The sequence below is a fragment of the Dermacentor variabilis genome, chromosome 5 (assembly GCF_050947875.1).
Source record: "Dermacentor variabilis isolate Ectoservices chromosome 5, ASM5094787v1, whole genome shotgun sequence".
In the NCBI taxonomy this organism is placed as follows: Eukaryota; Metazoa; Arthropoda; class Arachnida; order Ixodida; family Ixodidae; genus Dermacentor; species Dermacentor variabilis.
This window is the reverse complement of record NC_134572.1, coordinates 127,738,406-127,759,375: the sequence shown is the minus strand read 5'-3', so window position 1 is coordinate 127,759,375 and position 20,970 is coordinate 127,738,406. Positions and strand designations below refer to the sequence as shown.

Sequence of the window (20,970 nt, the reverse complement as noted above, 5' to 3'; positions counted from 1 at the left end):
AACGTGTGAGTGCATGACCAACACCATTATTTTGGCACATGCGCTACAACGATGGCGCAAAGCACAGAATATTTCAAAGTAGGTGCACCCGTGGCAATTAAAACAACAATGCTCATCCACACCTGAAGGATTCAAACTCAAGACATTGCGGCAATGGGTACTGCGGAGCGGGACGGCTATCCTCAGCGCGCTGATGTTGCGGCCCCCACAAGATTCCCAGTGGTAGCGCCTGTGCATGTATTTCGTAGCCATGACAGAGAGTAGCACTGTACACAATCGACAACGACGTGGTGTGCATTGCAAAAGTTCGCCAAACAGCGGCGTCAACTGTGGGAGTTTCTTTCGGTCGCAGCGACTTCAGAGTCAAGGTGCAGAGAAATCGCTAAATACCCAGCTTTTTTTTTAGATATTTTTGATGGGCGCTCTGCCGTACAGACATGTTTTTCAGGCCTTAAGGTTGCGTATTGAAAATATGTATTTGTTAGAGCGGATGTTCTGACTCCTTTTTTTTCCCGTTAAATTCTGGTTGACTTTGATTTCTCAGCAGACTCATTCCAAGAAACGCTGCCAGTCATGTTAGTATATTCGGAAAGATGATTAATGATAATTCATATGTGAAATTATGGAGTTACTAGCAGATGTCTAGAAAGCCATAAGGAAAGTTTCGCGCATGTTTGCTTGAGTTAAGTTACACTATATCAAACACCCCTTTGTTGCGTGCATATTGCTTCGCTTTGTTTCATAACCGATGACGTTCCTAGGTGCACTTCACTTGACTTAATAAAAAGGAATACTTTCCGGCTTGCCCTCTGTGATAAATACTCATTGTAGTAGCTTGTGTAAGATTGTGGTATTTCACGTTGTGCTAATATCGTATGTTTTAGCATCCGGAAAGATTAGTCCGCCGTTGTGGTACGTGTAAGATACATACAAGTAGCACATTCTCCAGTTCTAGCGGTCAGTTCCGAAGCATATAAAATGTGTGATGCCTGTTGTACAAGTAGGATTACGGTGCAACCGTCGGTCAACATTCCACTGCGATTGTCGCTATCCCCGCCGCCTGCTCGTTCGAGTTTGCGATCGCTTGAAGTAGATGTGCACACATAGAATGGAAAGGTCTGCGGTCACATGACGTAGATGTAGACATAGAATGGGACATATGTTTTGGCTGAAACAGCAAGTCATCGCCGTTAGCAGCGTAATTTGACGACACCCCTTCCCCCCCCTGTCACCGCCATCTTGATTTTTCGAGTCGTATCCGCTTATTGTGTACAAGCTCAGCCAAATAGCATTTTGATTTATAAGTTTCCACGCCTTTCATCTGAATAGGAGTGGGCCACCAATAGCAAGTCAGAACATCATTTTGTGTTGCTGCGTCAAGTTAAATCAGAGAACCGATTTGCCGACTCGTTTAACGTATAGGTTTATTTGTGATGCTGCCATATAGTTTTCCATAAAAAATACGATAAAGCATGACTGTCGAAAATTTCGGCGGCAATCGATAACGTGTGCGGGCATCAACCAATCACACTGTCGAGTCGGGTGGTGTCAATTTCACTTGTGTGCCTTATAAATTAAAGCACTTGAACGCTGCAGAAGGGACTCAAAATTACAGCGCACGTCATGACACAAGGAAGTAAATTTATGGAGACGGCGATAGAGGGGAGCGCATCGCAGTTCGCCAGCGAGAGCTTGCTACCAGAACTTGCATTTATGCTCGGGGTTCATAAAACTGCCACTCTTGCACTGGAAGGCGTCACCGAACTCCGGCATGTTCATCAGAGGCACCACGCACCGGGACCAGTTCGGAGAGTACGTCTCGCTTTTGTCCCGCTCGCGGGGTGGCACCTTAGGGTCGCACATCTTGGCGCAGTGGGCGAGAAAGAAGAGTTGGAGTTCCGAGAAGCCCGCCACTCTGCCGCTGGCCCTTTCGTCCCGAGCCGCGCTCGAGGAAGAGTGGGGCGCCGCGGTGAGTTTCCGAAAGGCGTCGAAGGCCACACGCGTGCCCATGACGTCGGCCAGGTCTTCCGAGTCCAACTTCGGATCCAGCACCATCGCGCGTTTCTTGAGCGCCTGAACGGATCGTGATGCGCGCCCGCGCGGTAAACTAAGCGAGAAGCGAGTTTGAGCGAACGCGTACACAAGGATATATATATATATATATATATATATATATATATATATATATATATATATATATATATATATATATATACAAGACTTGTGTGCTGGACTGTGAATGCATTTAGGAATTCGTTTGGTAAAAAAAGAAATAAAAAAAGATATAAAGCCAATTGAAATGACAAAGTACGCACATGTCCGGTGTCCTTTCTGCCCGCGTTGTTCTTTCAAGCAACCACTGAGCACAGATGGCTACATAGGGATTACTACCCGCTAGCCCACTTTAATACCGCGCTGACAAGCCACACCTTTCCTCAAAACTTTTATAAAGACGGGGAGAGGCAACCTACTTCTATTGCGCTTCGGTCGACGTCGGTCATTAGCTCTCGTTTGATTCAAGCTGCCGTTTCATTCATGCTACCTTAAGCAATAATGCACCATTGCTCCGCAAAGCACAAGCAAAAGCGCCGCAAAAGTACCCGTCGATTGAAAGTTCTGTGGTCGCATGACCTAAATGTACAAATAGAATGCGACACATTTTGATTGAAACGGCCTATACGACTACGGGAGCCATGAAACGTTAGGTCAGGTTATATTTTTAGATTCTGCGGGTCGCGCAAATGTCCCGATGAGCCTGACATTGTTCTGGAGTGAGCTTACCTGTCGATGGATAGAGCGCAGGCACAACGTCTGTTCTGTGTATTTTTTCGTCGCCTCCTCGGGCCACCAGTTCTTTGACAGCCCCTTCTCATCGGTCACTCTTCCGATCACGTCGAAGCCATGCATCATTTCGTGGCCCATTAACTGCGTCGTTTCATTAGATAAGAAGAGAGGGCTTAATAGCTTCCGCCTTTTGATCTTACTTGTTCTTGTGCTGGAAACAGTATGCGCGATTATGTTGGTATAAATCCGCCGCAATAGTGAAACAAGACAAAATTGTTCGGGGGCGTTATCGTATAAGAATACCTTCCCATCATAACGAATGGCCTTGATAGTGACACGTGTACTTATCTTTATCGGGCGACCACGTTTCGCCGCTTAACAAATGTAATCGCACAGCGAGGGACGCGCCTGCATGTATCCGACGTTTCTGGAAAGTTATTGATGCTTCTACCCGGCTGTCTGTTGTCGCCGAACCTTGCGTTATCTGATTCCATCGCGTAACGCGAATGGTGTAGAACATTGTGGAAGGCACGCGGGTCCGAACGATTAGTCTGGAACATTCGACGACTGCTCTATAAAAGCCGACGCGCTTGACCCGCTGATCAGATTTCCGACGATCGTCGACCGTGTTCGCCGCTATCGTTGTGCTATAAGTGTAGCCTGTTTTGTGGGCACAGGTTCGCCCAATAAAAGCTAGTTTTGTATTCCACCGTACTGCTTCTTTCTTCACCGTCACTACCACGTGACAATAGCGACAATGACGTAGGCGTGATGTTTTGCAAGCCAATGACGAAGGTAAGAAAGAATGGAAACAGAAAAGAACCGTCACGTAATACGACCACTGCTTTAATTCTTCTTTTTAAATGCATGGCACCCACAAGCAGTCGTGAAACTACATATTTGCAACAGAAATTTATGGAAGCATGTTCAGAAGACTAATGTATTTGATTTTCGCTGCAGCAAGACCTCACCATTTCCTGAAAGGTTTCGCGTGCGATCGTTGCGACAAAAAAAAAAAAAGTAGTTCAACTGAACACTACGTTGCACTACCCGTTCTCCTGAAACGGCTATTTCGCATGAGCTAGCCAACTGACGTGAAACACAATTCTGGGATTTTGACTTTCTATCGAGTAAAAAAAAAAAAGAAGCCTAATTTCACATTGACTGTATGGCCTTACGTAGCGCCCAAATATCTCGGTGTCCAACCACGTCTCCTCCTTGTATATCGGAATAATTTTTTACCGACTCTCGATGTAAAATACAACACTGTCTTCATTGTTTATGCTCAGACATCAAGATCACTTGACTAGACATATCGGACCCGTCCCCCGCTATAAGCTAACTGCGACTGGCGCACCACGTCATCTCTTCTGTTGTTTCCCTGCGCGCAGGTGACATGATGCACGAAATCTTCGATGTAACGTGAAAAAACAAATGCACGTTTCTACATTAACACGCGTCCAGGTCCGCGCCAAACGATGTGGCTGCTCCTAGTGCGCAAGGTTCATCACGTCCAGAAAACGCTGGCAGCCGTTGCCACTTCACCACCTTGGAGCACAACCTTCCCGAACAAAGTCGTCACTAAATAAAGTTTTTTTTCTGTGGTTTCATTCTGCTTTGCTTCCTCTTTTTATTTAGATGGCGATCATATGGACATTCAAGTCACATGTTCCGTGGTCGTGACATCGTGGCCGCACGCCATATGCTGTTGGCGCGAGTTCTAACGCGTGAGGGTCAGCCGAGGATTGCGACTAGATCTCGCGCGCGTCGTCATTTATAGCGCACACACAACTGCGAGTCGGCCGAGGGGGGCGGGGGCGTATGGCGTAGCTGAACGCGGCTGTGCGGGCCCTATCTCGAAAGCAATCTGCGATGAGTACCGAATCTAGGCGCAGGAAGAGCTGGTAGCTTCGTGTGCGCTGCGTTCTTGCCGTTTAGTTCGCGTTGAAGCGAAAGGCAGCACGAAGTTAACGCTGCTGCTGCCGATCTTCATCACGTCAGTGTTTTGACAACAAGTGTCCCTGGTGTTAAGAACGGCCCAGCTGAGGTGCAAGTTTTGCCAGCCAGTTGCGACAGCGGCAGCAACTTTCCTGGAACACCACCGCAAACCTCTAGCCACGGCGTCACTAAGTCGACTGTGTGGACAACAATACGCGCGTCCTCGACTCTCCTTCGCCTCGGTTTGAGCCCCCAATCCTAACACTGGTCATCGAATGAGTTGCGTTCATGTTTGCCAGAGCCCTCTTGACACCATTCTTGCACTCTTGACACCAGCTAATATTGGCAAGGTTATACGGCCAATAAAACCGTCATCCTTACTTCGTATATCTGTCTAATAATTTGCTATCTCAATCGGTGCTCTGCCTTTCGGGGTAACTGGGACATTTTTGTCAGGTGGCTTATTTACTCAGCTCTTCCACCGAGTGACCCCGCCTATTCATGAGAATGGCCTTTCTTAGAGGGGTCGGGCTGGTAATAAAAACACAAAAAAGCAAACAGCGTGCAACTGAAATAAATTCATCTAATGACCAACAGTGGTCAAACAAGATATGTCTCTGGGGACAACGTTGCCGCAAGGCGATTTGTATTCAGCTAATGGTGCGGCGCAATCCTCGGACATGTCATACGCACGGCATTTGTTAACCGCATACACAGGAGCAAAACGTTTAGACAGCAAAAAAAAAATTCTTCCGACAAGCGTCTTATTTTAAGAGGATGGATGTAGACGTGAGAGGAATGTCAGCTCGGGGCTACTCCATTGCCGCGTATGCAAATACATGTAAAACGCAGACATGCTTTTGCGAGATAACCGCTGTACCTATTTCAATGAATTTTGTTGCACTTCAGAGAAAATGGTAAATGCTAGCGATTGAAATACGCAGAATTTTGATTTAGGTCATGAAGTTTTTGCAAAAGTTACCGAAAATGAGTAGGAACAAATAAAGCGTGGCGTTCACTTATCCATATCTTTGCACTAAGAACGTGTCAGTTAAGCGAATACATTTTTGCAGCATTTCAAGCAGATAAAGTTGATTTATTAATTTACGGCCTACGTACAATTGTTATAATGTTTACTAGTGCTTCGCAAGGAGTCCTACTGGTAAGTTAGTGGTGTATTTCAGAGGTTTGTGTAATATGTCAAATATGTTTGTGCAATATCCTTTCCACTTTAGATGTATTATTAGGTGGAATTGACAGAATCGTGATCTGCTTTCCATTCCGGAGTTAGAGAGCTGTAAATTTGAAAGTTTCGTTTTGCGAAATTTTCCGATTTTCAACAACTTTTCTGAGAAATGATCGGCCCAAATAAGAAAAAATCTACTTGCTGCAGTAACTTCATTTGAATATGTTATTTGTAATACAATAAACCTAGTCAAAATCGTGGCAGTAGCTTTTGGAAAAACCATTCCTACGTTTCCCTGCATTTCGATAGGATAGCTCCTTCCATTTGGCGCGCTGTAAGCATCGGAACCCACGTGTTCCGCACCGACAGGACGGGTCATGCTGCAATGCCTGACTGTCAGCAAAACCAGTTTACATTCCCAGTTTCGGATACTTGGGGAGCACGTCCAACACATCAGCGACAGATGCCATTTCCGCGGTTGCCGCGCAGTGCGGCAAAACGCGCGTGCTCCACCGAACGCCATACCTTGAGAAGTCCGGCAAGGTCTGGTAAGTTGATTCGCGGTGGTTTCAACGTACCTGCCCAAAGCCTCCGTAGTTGTACCCGGCCGGTGCGCCGTGGTAGTAGATCACTGGCTCCAGTACGGCGGCCGCCAGGTTGACGGTGTCGGTGGCGTAAGTGTGCTGCGCGTTCACCGCGCCCAATGGGTAGAAGATCTCAGTCGGGTTCCGGATTTCAACGCGCCGCTGGAACCGGCTCCCATTCAACCACGACAGGACGAAGCTCCTACCGGTGCCGCGAGCGTCCTGGTTGCCTCCTATGGTGTCTGTTGCAAGGCAGTGGTGTAGCAAAGCAAATAAATGATTAATAGCGTTTGCAATTCCCGAGCACATTTAAATATTACATGGCGTACAGCGCCTCGATATACTGAACCTATTACACGCCGCTCATGGTACGCGTCACCAACCAATCCTTATTCTGTTACGGTAGCTGCCTAATTCAGCTGTCTTTTTTTTCCCAGCGTGTAAATCAAAAGGATTTTTGCGTGGTATCCGCGTCCTTAAATTGTCAACGAAACTTTACTTCACGGGCACTTCACCAGCGCTGACTCAGCTAAACTATGAAACCTGCGACAGTATACGGTCTGTTGCAGGTGGTCGTCATCTCAATTCTCCCTGGACTGTCGCCAGCCCCTCAAGCACTACTCACTGTGACAGTGCGTGGACTTTAACAGCCAGCAGACCATAGACAGCGTGCTCTTTCCTAGTACGGAAAGGTTCATACTCAGGGTACAGAATTCATGCCCCGACTAATGCGTGTGCTTCACAGGAACAATGTAGGTGCGTTCGCCAGGTTTGTGCCAAGTCTTCACGTATTTAGCATGTGCACTTGTAACCTACAAGAACACTAAACTGTTGCCTTCCATTGAAGTAAACCTATCGCGGTAAAGTCTTGCGTTCAAAGCGTCAGTGCAAGCACCTGTTAGGGGCACGTCCGGCAGATCGGCGTAAAGGCGCTCCAGCGCTGCGAGGCGTGTCAAGTTGAGTGGGAACGCGATGATCAGTCTCAGCGCTTCCACCTTCCTCCGGGCAACATCCTTGGCGGCAGGCGGGAACCAGCTCGAACCGGCGACGGTTTCCTTTACAATTTGGCGCACACGGAAACCCATGTACATCGCCTCTCGAAGCACGTCAGGTGTCACCACTGCGTTCGCGATGTAAAAGAAACGCATAGGTAATAGAATAGAGAGAGAGAAAAATTCGCAGTGCCTTAGCTCGGCTATGCCAGGATATACGTAGCGAAAGCTAAAGCACAGCATGGTTAGCCTTGGTTAATTTTGATTGAAAGTACAGGTTAGTCTGGTTGTCTAGCTATGTTGGGGCGTTTAGCCAGTCGTTCGGCGAGCTGTTCGTCTGTTTCCTGGGCGATTGGTTACCTCGTCATCTCGTTCCGATGTCGATTCCAGGCCTGCTCCTGTTTATCAGAATTGTCGTCGTCCATACTGCCACCTCAACTGTGGTTGCGGCGCATGCGAGCTCTCCTTTCAATCCTCCGACATGTTATCAGGCATGCAACCCAGCTGTCGAAGCGAGCGGAGGCGAGCGCAACGACGCGGAACGCGGTGTGACGTCATACCAAACGGTGGCGGTCGAAGGCGCAGATTGCGCAGCGGGGGAACACCTGTGGCTTGGTGTTACTAGTGGCGCATGCGCAGTGGTGGCTAGGGAGCGAGAAAGACAGAAATATCCGCGGCGAGGCGCACGTTGTGATGTCACGTGCCTCATCAGAGCACCGCTACGGCGAAATCGCAAGTTCGTGGCCAGTAAAGCTTTCGCTTTAAAGTACGAAGATACAGGCAAGTAGACTTAACACATGAGGTCATGGAAACCGCCAGGGTAGGAAGGCTTAGCACTTGATGAATTTAGTGGCGGTTCTTCTGAAAGCTATAGCACCTCATGCGTGCAAAAGGTTCAAAGAAAGTAATCTGTTCTGCTTCGACAGGGTACTTGAGCTGGAGATGTTCGGAACCGTTGTAGTGGTTATATGTCTCGTGAAGTGGGAACAAAAGCACTACCGAACCTCTAAGCATTGACGGCGATCAAATGAGTGTGAGTGACTTCATCCATATATCTGGTTAAGATTGGTAAGTGACGCTGCCTACTTCCGGCGACTGCTTCGAATGCTCTTGTTTATCGAGAACGTGGCCCCCATAGTTTAGCTCATGCGTTGTAATGACGGTGAAATTGGTGCAGCGTTTCTATATAGCGTGCTTTATTGAGGGTGCCCAGCAAGTGCAGAAATTTTAGACACTCTGTGGTGACAGACATTTTGCGACAGCTATTATATCTCTTTTGTTCAAATTGCGGCAAACAATTTTCGATAACGTTAGCACACACACGGAAGCTGCTGAAATGAGGTCGGTCCCTGTTTAACGCATGTCCGCTGAGCTGGAAACCTGAAAGCAGCGCGTGTGTCATGTAACCTCACTACACCTTTTCTTCAAGAAAGTCCTTGGGTGGAGTTATAATGTGGAACGGCCACCAAATTCCCTTGGAAGTTTGGAGACGGATATCGTGAAACCCTGAGTCGGAATTCTGACGAAGTAGACATTGGGATCTGCCCTGTTCCGCTTCCGCAACAAGGGCATGCGCCCTTGAAGCATTATTTAAACAGTTAATTCACAAACTTGATCATAATATACGTATACTTATTTACTTGAGAAGGTTTACAATTAACCGCCTAAGTTCGCTCAGTAACAGGCAAAGCAGCGTCTCATTACGGCATTCCATTCCCACAATAGAAGCATCGATGATTGTAGTAGAATTTGCGATGTCAGCAGCGGCTAGCAAATTTTGACCTGCAAGAACAACCCGTTCCCTTCAAATCGCCTCACTTTAGTAACTGGTAACTTTCTTTGCAGAAACAAAGAATTAAGGGGTGGATATCCCGCGCTCACCCTTGTAGATGTACTTGGACGTGAGCCCCGCCTCAAGGACGTCGGCGACGTCGTCGTAACACGAGCTGCGTATTTTATCAAGCGTCCCCCCGTGAGCCGTGCCGTCAGCGTAGGGGACGAGCTGGCGCAGCGCGCTCCACGAAATCAGGCGCACCACGTCGACGCTCTCCAGTTCGGTGAGCAGGAATACCGTAAGCCTGCCTCCCAGTGGCTCGAGGACCAACTGGTCGTCCATGCGGTAGGCGTTTTCACTGTGGCGTTCGACCATAGCAGTCCATTGGTCTAGACGAAAAGAAGAAACCGCAAAATAGGTCGAGCGTCGCGATGCGACAGAATACTTTATAGGGTGCCCTAGGTAACTTAAGCCAAATAACAAAAAAAATATTAAAATGCGGCGTAGCCGCCCTCAAACAAGGTAATGCTGTTCGTCGTCTCTTGGAGTTACTCATAATTTTCTTTCATTCCGCCTAATTGGATAATTAGTCCAAATTAAATCATCAACTTGTCAAATATTATAATTAGATAAGAAGGCTCAACGAGAAAATTGCAGAGCAAGATGAAAAAGTCCCGACACAGCTTTCTGTTGTTCGATACCTGCTACATAAAAGTGTTCTTTACGAGCTGAGCGAAGCCCGCGAATAGACGCAAAGTGTCTCGAGTGGACAGTCGCGCGGCAATTGTAAGTGTATTTGCGGGCTTCTTTCACGCTTGGGAAAAAAACTTTTATGTAGCACGTATTAAGCAACAGAAAGCTGTATCGGAAGTTTTCCATCTTGCGCTACAATTTCTCGTTGCCATTTTTCATCTAATTATAATGCAGGAGAAGTTTATTAATGAATTAAGACTAAATATTTAATTAGGTGGAATGAAAAAAATATCCTGCGTATCTCCAAGCGACGGCGAACAATATTACCTTGGTTCTGTCCAGCTACGTGGCATTTGCATATTTTTAATGTTTGGCTCAAGTAAGGGGGACACCCTGTATAGAAGTAACGAAGAAAAAAAAACACCACATTAAGTTGCAAGAGCTGGGACGCAGTATAACTTAGTAACATTTGAGTGAGCTGGTGTTAAAAAATACAGCAACACCAACAACCTGAATGTACTGATGCGGTAGTTTGGTTCCAACATATAAATCATGTAAAGAAAAGAACAAGAATTGGCAATGAAACCGATAATCTCAATCGAAGCTTAACAATGTTCCATGTGGGGCGCAATCAGCCAGATCGTTCAAGAGCTAGGTGTTCGTCCGAAATAAAAAAAAAAAAAGGACGATCGTAGTGGACACCAAGAAATGCACGTGAAAGAAAGGCACGAGCAACTAGCACCTTGATTGACAAAAAAAAAAAGAAAGAACTTGAATAGACTCTTGGTTTCAAGGCGATCCAGATAAAAACTAAAAAGATAATAAAATAAAAATAAAAACAAGACACACAAAGAAAGAAAGGAACAGAAAAAAAAATGACCGTGCTACGTTTATTTCGCATGAACGCGAAGTTGCGTTTCATAGTTGGTATAAATCGCACACGACTCACAAGATAATACGCAAACTGAATTTCGTGTTCTTTGTGGGCGTGTCCTTGTCCACATCCTTGTCATATGGATGCAAATATATAGTTACCAGTTAGCGTATCACAACATTTGTTTTCGTGTTTTTTACTTCATGCATGTTTCGTTGTAACTGTGCTGCGCAGCTTGGCTTCCATATATCAGAACCACCTAGCCTACGCACGACCCTTTATCGTTTAAGTTATTCGGCTCGCAAGCGAAATTTATTGCAAAAGCTTCAACACATTCCAGGCTTAATTGTGTAACCACGCATTGAATATAACCGTAAGGGTCGGATTACATGGCGGTTAAAAAAGTAGTATAACTTGTTTTAAGAAACATAACTCAATACAAAGCGCTCACCAGTTGTTACGACATTGTTGAGATATTTCGGCACCTCTATAACACGAATAAGGTATTGGGAAACTTGCTTGTCATTTGCTGCTTTAAACTGGTCCAAGAGATAGTCCACAACTGCAAAGAAACAATGGAGATTATTGACAGAACAGTGGGTGCCTGTAGTTTTCGCTGCAATGAGTTACCTGCAACGTCCTCTGTTAAACCCTAGTTGCACATGCGATTGCATATTATGAGAGGTCTGTGAGTAAAATAATAAAGCACTGAATTCAGAATTTACATAATTAAGCTCATTTGATGACCAGTCAGGTTTTTGGCATGTGCATAAGCAAATCAACCAAACCCCCGTATAGGCTCTTGCGATCCCTCACAACACTTTTAGCATTCAAGGCACTTCTTTGCGCATTTAGGGCCTGGCTATTATATACGCTTCAGTGAACGAGCGCATTATTTTTGCAAGTTCTCTATGTGTTAAAGCTGAAGACATTACTCTTGTATCATGTTGGATGCAAAGTGGCACCAGGAGAATGATGATAAAGGACAGCTTTACCATTCGTAATCCAGTTGGTTTACCATGTTGCGGAAGGGTGGGGGGGGGGTAGATTTTCATAATTTAAGGGATATGTAACCTCTCTGTGTTTGATGAAAGTCGAAAGTGCGCTTATCGCGACTTTATGACATTATTCATATGCAATAAAGAAATTTGGTCATGCTACAGAATGCGTCCTGATCTTCGCCTCCCTTTTGGAAGCCCATGTGCTAACATTTTCAAGTAGCATTAAAATTCCCTTGTTTTACCGAAATTACGAGCGCCCTTTTTTAATATACCTCGTCGTCCTGGGGTATTTATCGTTCAATCCTGCAGTCATAAATCACTGAAAGTTATGAAGCAACAGCTTGAGAAATACCAAGTATTAAAAAAAAAAAGAACTTCGTCTGTGTCGAGCCCTCCAAGTTTCCCTAAGAACTGTCATGCTGCCAATGACGTGTGATAACGTGCGCCTATAATTGCAGAGTGAATTTCCGTTCGGTCGAATAAAGACAAGCTTCGAGTTTATTACAGTGGTGAATAACCATGTATTTCATCTGAGATGTGTCGTCTATATAAAATGGCTATTCGGGCTTATGGTGACACGAGTGCTCAGAAAGAGTTATTCGAGAGAAAATTTCGTGCACGTGCTACGCATACGGAAAAGTTCTTTTGTGCACCTTGTGGTTAGTCCACGATTATTTCACAGAGGGGCACATTGAGCTTCTTCAAGTGCAAGATAACATTAAAATGCCCCATAGGCGAAACTGCACTGGCGAAGAAGCGCTGGGACCGGCGGCGTGCTGAAGTTAACCTCGTTCACGGATACTCCTAAGCGAAAAAGCGTGTGCTGGCCTTATCGAAGGCACTAAACAAACACAGCGGTGAAATCAGGAAGAGCGAGTGGAAACGTCATGTATGCACAGTGACCTTCTTTAGCAGTGTCAGTAATAATTGGCTGGGTATGAATCAAACTTTCAATTAAAATAATGGTCTAGATGTCATGGTCGCACACAGGAATGGGAGCAGATGTTACGGGCTAGATATCCTGGCATAAGGCTGCTATTACTGTCTGGCATCTAGGCCAACGAACACAATGACAAAGCAACATATTATTGTGCCTCTAAGCATTTTGAAGTACATACGCTTCCTTTGATTACGCGAGAGAAGAACTTATATAAGTCGCGATACACTACCAACGTTCACACAACAAGGTGAGCACAAGAAAAAAAAAGAGAAGCACAGAGTTTTAGGATACAATGCCGAATGAAACAATGTTATAGACCATGCAATAGAATGACATATAAAGGTGTTGTAGTATAAAAAGACAGATATAAAAATATTTCACTATATATAGAAACCAAATATTATGAAATGTCAGGATGGATGTGAGTCTGACTTTCGGATGTTCTTTTCAGCAAACCTGGAGGTAGATATGTACACAGACATTTTTAACACGAAAACATTTTACGCCGGGGTCCACCATCAATTTCCTGTAAGATGTGACGCCGGCGCGAAGGTGTAAAGTACGGTCTCCCTTGACATGGATGATGCCGCCATCCAGGAGCGGTGAAGCTAATTATTGCACCATGACACTAACGAGTGCCGACAGTGAGCGCTTCGGTAGTCTCAGCGGCGCGGAGGCTCGTACGCAGTGTAGCCTGGTGTAGGCGGTGTAGACCTTCTGCTGAGGTGAAGACGCAATTTCCGCACATGGTTTGTCTTTCGCGTCCGATTAGCCTGTGACTCCTCGCCACCTACGGGGTGCAGCTTCAACATGCATCAGCAGTGCTTACACGTCGCCTGCTGCTTCGCTTGCGATGGCACCAAGGAAACTGCTGCGCTAAGCGGCTCAGAAAGGCAGTGACATCGATGGGCGAATCTCGCTTCAGTCCGGCGAGAGAGACGCCAGCGGGGAGCAGAATGCCTTAGTGCGTTTGCCGCGCACGCTGCGAACTCCACCACTCGCATTCCTGAAGCTGAGCGCGTCGCAACTCAAGTGGCTGCCCAATACACTACGGATTAGAATCGAAATGGTCGTACCTTCACCGAAGCGACTCGGCAGCAGGACACCGCTCGCAAAACAGTATGCAGCGCGGCGAGCAAACCTGCGACGCGGTCGCTGGCCCGAACACCACGCGCCTTTCGCTGTAGCGACCATGAGTTCACGAAGCATACATGCAACAGCTTCTATGAAGACACGTATCCCTTTCGCATTTTACCGATTCCTAAGAAAGAGGGATCAACCATATTCTTTAGACTCAGCCTCCATACAAATGCGGCCGTAGTGATCATAATTCGACATGTCGAATTCGTGCTTGTATGAAGCGCTACAGTCACAAAGCCTGGCAATGTAGTCTTTGGGGTGGTCGCCGCTTTTTTGTCGCCGGGGCATGATAAAATGTATTGAGTTCATTAACGGTGCACTATAAATGTAGGATGTCTGTCAGTTCGTTGAGTTCAGGCTTGAACGAAGCGACATGCTCTGCGGCTTCAGATACGGGAGAACAAGAAAGTTTGTCAGCATGTTACGCTCCTGTAACACGTGAAGGCGAAAGCCTGCTGCACACGTGGTAATGCATTAAGTTATAAGATCGGAAGGGTCAGGCTTCTTGCAAGACATAACTAGCCCCAGTGTCCAATAAACACATGGCGCTGTAGGTCGGCCTGCTCAACGACACATGCGAGCACTTATTGTACTACCTAAATCTTTCTTTCTTTCTTTCTTTCTTTCTTTCTTTCTTTCTTTCTTTCTTTCTTTCTTTCTTTCTTTCTTTCTTTCTTTCTTTCTTTCTTTCTTTCTTTCTTTCTTTCTTTCATTCCTTCGCTCATATTCAGGCATTGCATCTTTGCTTGCTTACGAGAGTATGAGCCATTCCTGATGAAATTCGTCCTTCACTGGAATAGACGCCGCTTTTTTCGTGTATGAGCCATTGCAACGAGCCTTGACATCGCCTTAACTTCGCCTTAAAAACTGTAGAGGTGTAATAATGACCTTCACTTACGTCATGGTTCTAAAACCGCTGAAGAATCATCGGTTTTATTCTGGCCCACATTTGTGAGCCTAGCCCTTTCATAAATTTGCGTCTATCGCGGTGCTAAATTCCGGAAGTATGCAAGGTGCCCATGTTTATTTTACTTGTTTCCTCTTCCACAAAGCTTAGCGTTCTAACCTGTTGCACGTCTTACCTTTGGTTTCTGTCGTGGTGACGTTTTCTTTAATCTCTTCAATAGAGGACAAATCTTCATTGGGCAAGAGAAATCGCAGCTGCTTCTCGACGAAGCTCTCGTACGTATTGTTGGTGACACGTTCCTGACGCTGCCGGTACCAGTCACTTTCTACATCACTAAAAGTCATCTGAAAAGCAAAGACACGAAGTCATAACAATTATGTGCGAGACGGGAAGTTGGTCGACCGCAACAGGAAGACAACTTTAAATGCTATGTTGGCCGGATTACCAACCTATAGGTAAGATGGTAGCGAAGCTTCCATAGAAACCCACATGTTTACCGTGTTCACCCCCACATTTCACCGTGTCGCAAGTGTTGCCAGCTATGTGGCGGAAGGCAAACTTTTGTAAAGGAAAAAAATAAACAGTTAGTGTGACATTACAACCGCGAGTGGAAGCTGTTTTCATCTTAAGCGCCCTACATGCGAATATTATAATTCATTTAGGGTCCAAAATTAGGTCCCCTACATGAAGTGTTTCTGTTATCAAAACTTGCGCCTCACACCACCTTACGTGCTGGCGCATACTTAAACGTGCTTGTGCATGTTCCTCAAGAACGCGAGAGGATAAGGTGGGAATGTATTCTATGCTAGAGAAGTTTTTAGGTCAGTTTACATTTATGAGCACAGAGTTATACACCAAATATACACGATGAAACCAAATATTTCTTTCAATACTGACCAAACGGTGTATGACCAAAGCACTTCCGCCCTTTAGCAATCTACAGTAAAAATATTCGTAGAAACTTGAAACATGCGCAATTCTGTGGAACTCTACACGCAACATGAAGAAAACTTGGGCGAGTTGGCACAACTGCGTTTTGTATCAACAACGCAAAAATACAAAATCACAAGAAATGAAGAAGGGAAGCGTCTGTCGCGCTTCGGCTTGTGTGTTTTCTTTTTTTTTTTTGCGCTCCTAAGAGAACGAACACTACACGTACTAACCCGACAGTTATCATACCGAACGATGTTCCGCCGTATTGGTATCTGGAAAGCACTTTCACTTACCAGTTCTGCGGCCTGTGTTGTGAGCTCAAAACTTGTAAAGACAAGTGAACAAACACGACACCGAGTTCCTTCCCGTATACCGCACAATTTTGATCGTCACGGTAGAGGGCACAGCGCGGAAAACGCAGCAGCGCGCGGATGCGCGATAACGAATAGCCTGCAGCGAAATCCTAATTTGTTAACACGGACGGTGCGCGACATGAGGTGCCATTTGACGACTACATGATACGCGTTGAACAAACATGCAAAGAGGAAGAAAAAAAATACGGTCGCCAAAAACAGCTGCACTAAAGTGAGCAATGCCATTCCGCCACAGTAAAAAAAAAAGAAAGAAGAAAGAAAACACTTTCTGTGCACAGGCTTGGGCAGGTCCGCTATTTCGTGTGGCAGAGGCACTGGTGTAAAGGCGTCGCTAAGAACAAGCTAACACCGCCTTGTTAAACACAGATAACATGCATTTGCGTTTTCCTAAACGCGACGGTTGTCTTATGTGAATTAGAGCTTTATTTCGCAAACTTTTCAATAATAATTATAAAAAATGTCATTTGCAGGCAGTTTCGTCTCGCTTTTGCTTGTCCCATGCCACCATCTCATTGCGCACACCCCCTCAATCCCCCCTACTCCACAACTACCCTCCATCTATCTATGTAAAACCATGAAGCGAAAAAGATTCGGACATTACGACGTGCGCTGAGAAGTTGTCTCGCAGTTGGCAAATCGTCGTGACGCCACCGTGCACATGCACTCCTACGAGCCCCCCCCCCTCTCCCTAAATAGAAAAGAAAATAAAGAAAGGAAGGAAGGAAAGTTAACGAAGCTTTCTTGCTGTGTACCATTGTGCGTGCCATCACGGTGGAAAGAGCACAATCTATCATTTCGATCATTTCCCCAAAGAAGCAGACGAAGAGCATCGGCGACTGTCATAGATCAAAAGCTTGCGCACTGGGAAAGCGGTGACTGACACTATGCTATTTTTTAAGCACTTCACCCTGGACAATTTCGCTCCCTACTTGAAGAACATTAATTTTTCATATATATTCTAAATTTCATGTGGACTTTTCAAACTTCGGTGTGTACCTTCATTCAGGCAGGCGATTTGTTAAATTAAGCGATATACCCTGATCCTTAATTTGGTTTTGCCAGTATAGTTTTGTGCCCGATCCTTAATGTTAATAATAATATTTGGGGTTTTACGTGCCAAAACCACTTTCTGATTATGAGGCACGCCGCAGTGAAGGACTCCGGAAATTTTGACCACCTGGGGTTCTTTAACGTGCACCTAAATCTAAGCACACGGGTGTTTTCGCATTTCGCCCCCATCGAAATGCGGCCGCCGTGGCCGGGATTCGATCCCGCGGCCTCGTGCTCAGCAGCCCAACACCATAGCCACTGAGCAACCACGGCGGGTCTTAATGTTACTAATGCTTTACACAGCAGGAATATTCTCGCTAGCGCGTTTTTTTTTTCACTGGCACGGTAGCAGTGATCAATAAGTAGCTACGGGGAGGTCGCAAGTAGCTCATGATACAAGGTTAAGCTGCGAGGTGAAATATTATTTTCGTAAGATACTTTAGTATTGCGGTGTAAGCAGAAGATGCTGCTTTCTCGCCCAACATGGCGAATCGCTAGTTTCCTTGCTCGCAAGACGTTTAGGAGCAAATTAAAGATAGCGCTCGTTCTAGCTTTGGAGAATTGGACCTGCGGACCACCATCCCGCTAGTCTGCGTTTAGACATCGTGCACGCAAATAAATTTCGTTACAACTAGTTAGATTGGTTTCCAAGTCATGCATTTACATTAACAGAAAACGGCGTTGCTCAAAATAAACGATCGCTAAATTTGAGACACCCCTTAGAAGAAACGCATTTTGGTCCGATTGATTAACATTTAATTTTTTTTTAACTTTTTTAAGTTCTCATATTTCACGGCGTTATGGGGGCTGGCCAAGGGAGCCGGACATTTCAACGCGCAGCGCAAGTGTTTTCGCGGTAACGTCTCTGAAATACTCGAGACCAATCGATATAAGGGGATCAACAGCGAGGACCCAATCCGCGTTCGTCGAAATACCTTTAATTTGGCAACAGAATCGTGAAACTTGAGCACAGCGCTAGGCGAAAATGCCGCCGTGACCTTGGATATCGTAGCCATCCTTGTTTATGTGATGAGTGCTGCCAGCAATGCTAACGGATTCTGGAGTTGCGAACAGAGGTGTCTTTGTTGGGGGGTTACGTCATAGTGAAAGAAACTTATTGTTCTTGCGGAGAAACAATTTCCTTTGCGTGGACCATTCTCGGGGGTCGTCAGTATGCGGGAAATTTTTGCACTCCCTTTAACGTGTGTTCGGTAGTATATGGCGAGACGACAGAAAAAAAAAAAAAACTGCTTTTCTCACCTCGTGCGGGTAGTCGAGCCTGGAGCCAGCGACCTCACTGATAGACACTATGGCCGGTAAATTCCAGGCCAAGCTGAGCTGAACCATGGCGTCTAGCGGGTCGCGCGAAGGATCCGCCTCCGCGATGTTGAGCCCGAGCCCGAAAAGGAAGCCGCGCAGATCCTCGGCTTCCGACCGGTTTTTGGAGTAGAGCGACACGCACGCCCGGTACGTGGCCACGGCCTTTTCGAAAGCGCTCTGGCCTCTATCAGGAACGTCTGCAGCGGTCACCATGGCCATGACCTTGGCGTGCACATCGTCGCTCATCTGCGACCGACAAAAAGATGGTGGCGTCGGAAAAGAACGATTGAGTTCTAGTGCCACGCTCCGTAGTTTATCGTGCGTTACACGTTGCAGTGCTGTTCTCCAATATTTCGGCGAAAGAGTCGCCTTCGTAGGCCTCTTGACTGTCCGTGGTGGTATGCTGTGACGTCACGAGTTCGCATACCGAGGGAAGCGGCCGCATTTCCATGAGGGTGCAATATAAATGTTCCTGCAACGCTCTAGGCGGGCCAGCTTATGAAACGAAACGTGGTGACATGTCTACTACACAGTTACTGCTGCCACAAGCTAGACGCCTAGTTTGGTGCCAACCCTGCAAATGCAGCTCAACGAAAGTCGACAACCCAAAAGCACCTCGCCTCCCATCGCTTAACAACTTTGAGCGTCTTGTATGCAGCACGCATGGTTCCTTTATCTGTAAGTATGCCTTCACAACCGTAGCTTTTCGTGGACGCAGCTACAGCTTTATAAAAAACCGGAGAGATAACTTTTCACCAACGTAAGTCACAGGCATAGGTGTTCGTCAACAACAAGGAACCAGCATGCGTCCAGAAATAGTAGAATCTGATCGTATTTATTATTATTATATGGTAAATGCACGATGCCTTTCAATTATGTACACGCTCTTCAGTGGAACGCTCAACTACACCCGTAAAGAACGTTCGTTATTAGAAAAACGTGGTCGGCTAAAGACTCTCCTCACAATGAATTCCCATCACCAACTCCTCATTTTGTGGGAAGAATGATCAGAGCGGGATAGAAGGAATGTTCTTGATTAAATGTTTTCAGTTTTCATAAAATTGGTTAATTTATGAATTTAATAACAATCCAAGGATTGAGTTTGCCCCTTAACTTGGACTTCTGTTACATAGAAAAAATGAAATAGGACTTCACCCCTACCTGTAAAATTCACTTAGGGCACTCAAATCGGGCAAAATTTCCGTCACAAACTCGCGAAGAATACACAAAAAGAAAAAAGAACAATTAGGAATAGCACTTATGCGAAACTAGCGTACACAAGATAACAATGACATAAGCACTAGGCTACTATATAGCCGAGTGTTTCCTTTTAAAAGAACCTACAGAAATAAAAAAAAAAGACACGCAGAAGCTCCTCTTGTAGTTGTCTAAGTATGTGTAAGCATTGTGCCGCTTACTCATCTCCACCCAGCCATGTGCCATTATCAACGTTATGGAAATTGATCCAACCAGTATAAATCCTCATCAACCCTCATCGGTCGTTATCAACGTTATCGAACATTCGCTTATCAAGTTCAATACCGAACATGAACTGGTCGTGGGTTCGAGTGCCTTTCGGCACTCAAACCCACGACCATTGGTGTTAATTAAGGTTAAGCTAATTAACCACCGTTAATTAAGCGAAAGTTAATTAACACACTCGAACCCTCTACCTTTAGTGGGAGTCGAACCCACGGCCTTTGGCGTCAATTAAGGCGAATTATGGTTAACTTAGCGAAGCTGTTGCAAATGCACCACTACAACTGCTGAGTGGAGTATGCAATGCTTTATTGATGGTTCCGATGCTTGTTTCGAATTTGTTCTTTATTGGAACGTGCGCGGTTCTGTGTGTTGTGTGGGCGATATCAATGAATGTCTGCACCGTTCGCTTCACTTTGCTGAGCGTGTGTAGCCTCTGCCTTATGTGGTATAAGCCATTGCTTACGAGGGTATGAGCCATTTATTGCCTTATGTGACGGACAAATTTCTCATTGGGTAGGCATATAAATGCATACGCATTTAAAGAATTGCTTGTGGCAGATAACATATTTCTAGACATTGAGCTGAATTGCTCAAGGAAGCGGATATCGCTTTCACAAAAAATTGAAATTTTTATCAAATAATTAGGCAAAATACTAATCAACCTTTTAATTTGTTACTTTATGGCACATATTCAAATTTGCAAATTGTAGCCGGTGAATTCGCAAGATGTGTCCACTTCTAAAAAAAATTTTCAGGATGACAGCAGCCGCCATATAATATTTCCCAAAGTGTGCGACCAAGTATATGGGCATTCAAGTTACTTTTGTGCTTCAGTGCATAAAATGGTGGTTTCTACAATTTGTAAGTTGAACAATGGTGAATTTTTATTGCAGATTTCACTGCACATGTATCCGAAACCTGCGTGATCCGCACAAGCTTTTCCAAATGGTCATGCCTTTCAAGCTCACCGGCTACAATACCTAAAATTCATTTTCACT

General features: G+C 45.6%; 1 protein-coding gene across 1 annotated transcript; it reads right to left on the bottom strand.

Annotated features, from left to right (window-relative positions):
* Positions 1-1,695: 1,695 nt before the first annotated feature.
* Positions 1,696-9,633, bottom strand: LOC142583641 (neprilysin-1-like). Its single transcript, XM_075694134.1, has 5 exons — positions 9,366-9,633; positions 7,388-7,612; positions 6,487-6,734; positions 2,782-2,925; positions 1,696-2,073 (listed from the first exon to the last, which is right to left on the bottom strand). The coding sequence occupies exons 1-5, from the start codon at positions 9,631-9,633 to the stop codon at positions 1,696-1,698; spliced, it is 1,263 nt and encodes a 420-aa protein (XP_075550249.1).
* Between the last annotated feature and the right edge of the window lie 11,337 nt (positions 9,634-20,970).

Coding starts and splice junctions, on each gene's coding strand:
- LOC142583641 (XM_075694134.1), bottom strand. CDS start 9,633: ATGGTCGAACGCCACAGTGAAAACGCCTACCGCATGGACGACCAGTTG. Junction 2,926..6,486: donor ACTACGGAGGCTTTGGGCAG/GTACGTTGAAAC, acceptor GAAACGACGCAG/TTAATGGGCCACGAAATGAT. Junction 2,074..2,781: donor TGCGCTCTATCCATCGACAG/GTAAGCTCACTC, acceptor CGATCCGTTCAG/GCGCTCAAGAAACGCGCGAT.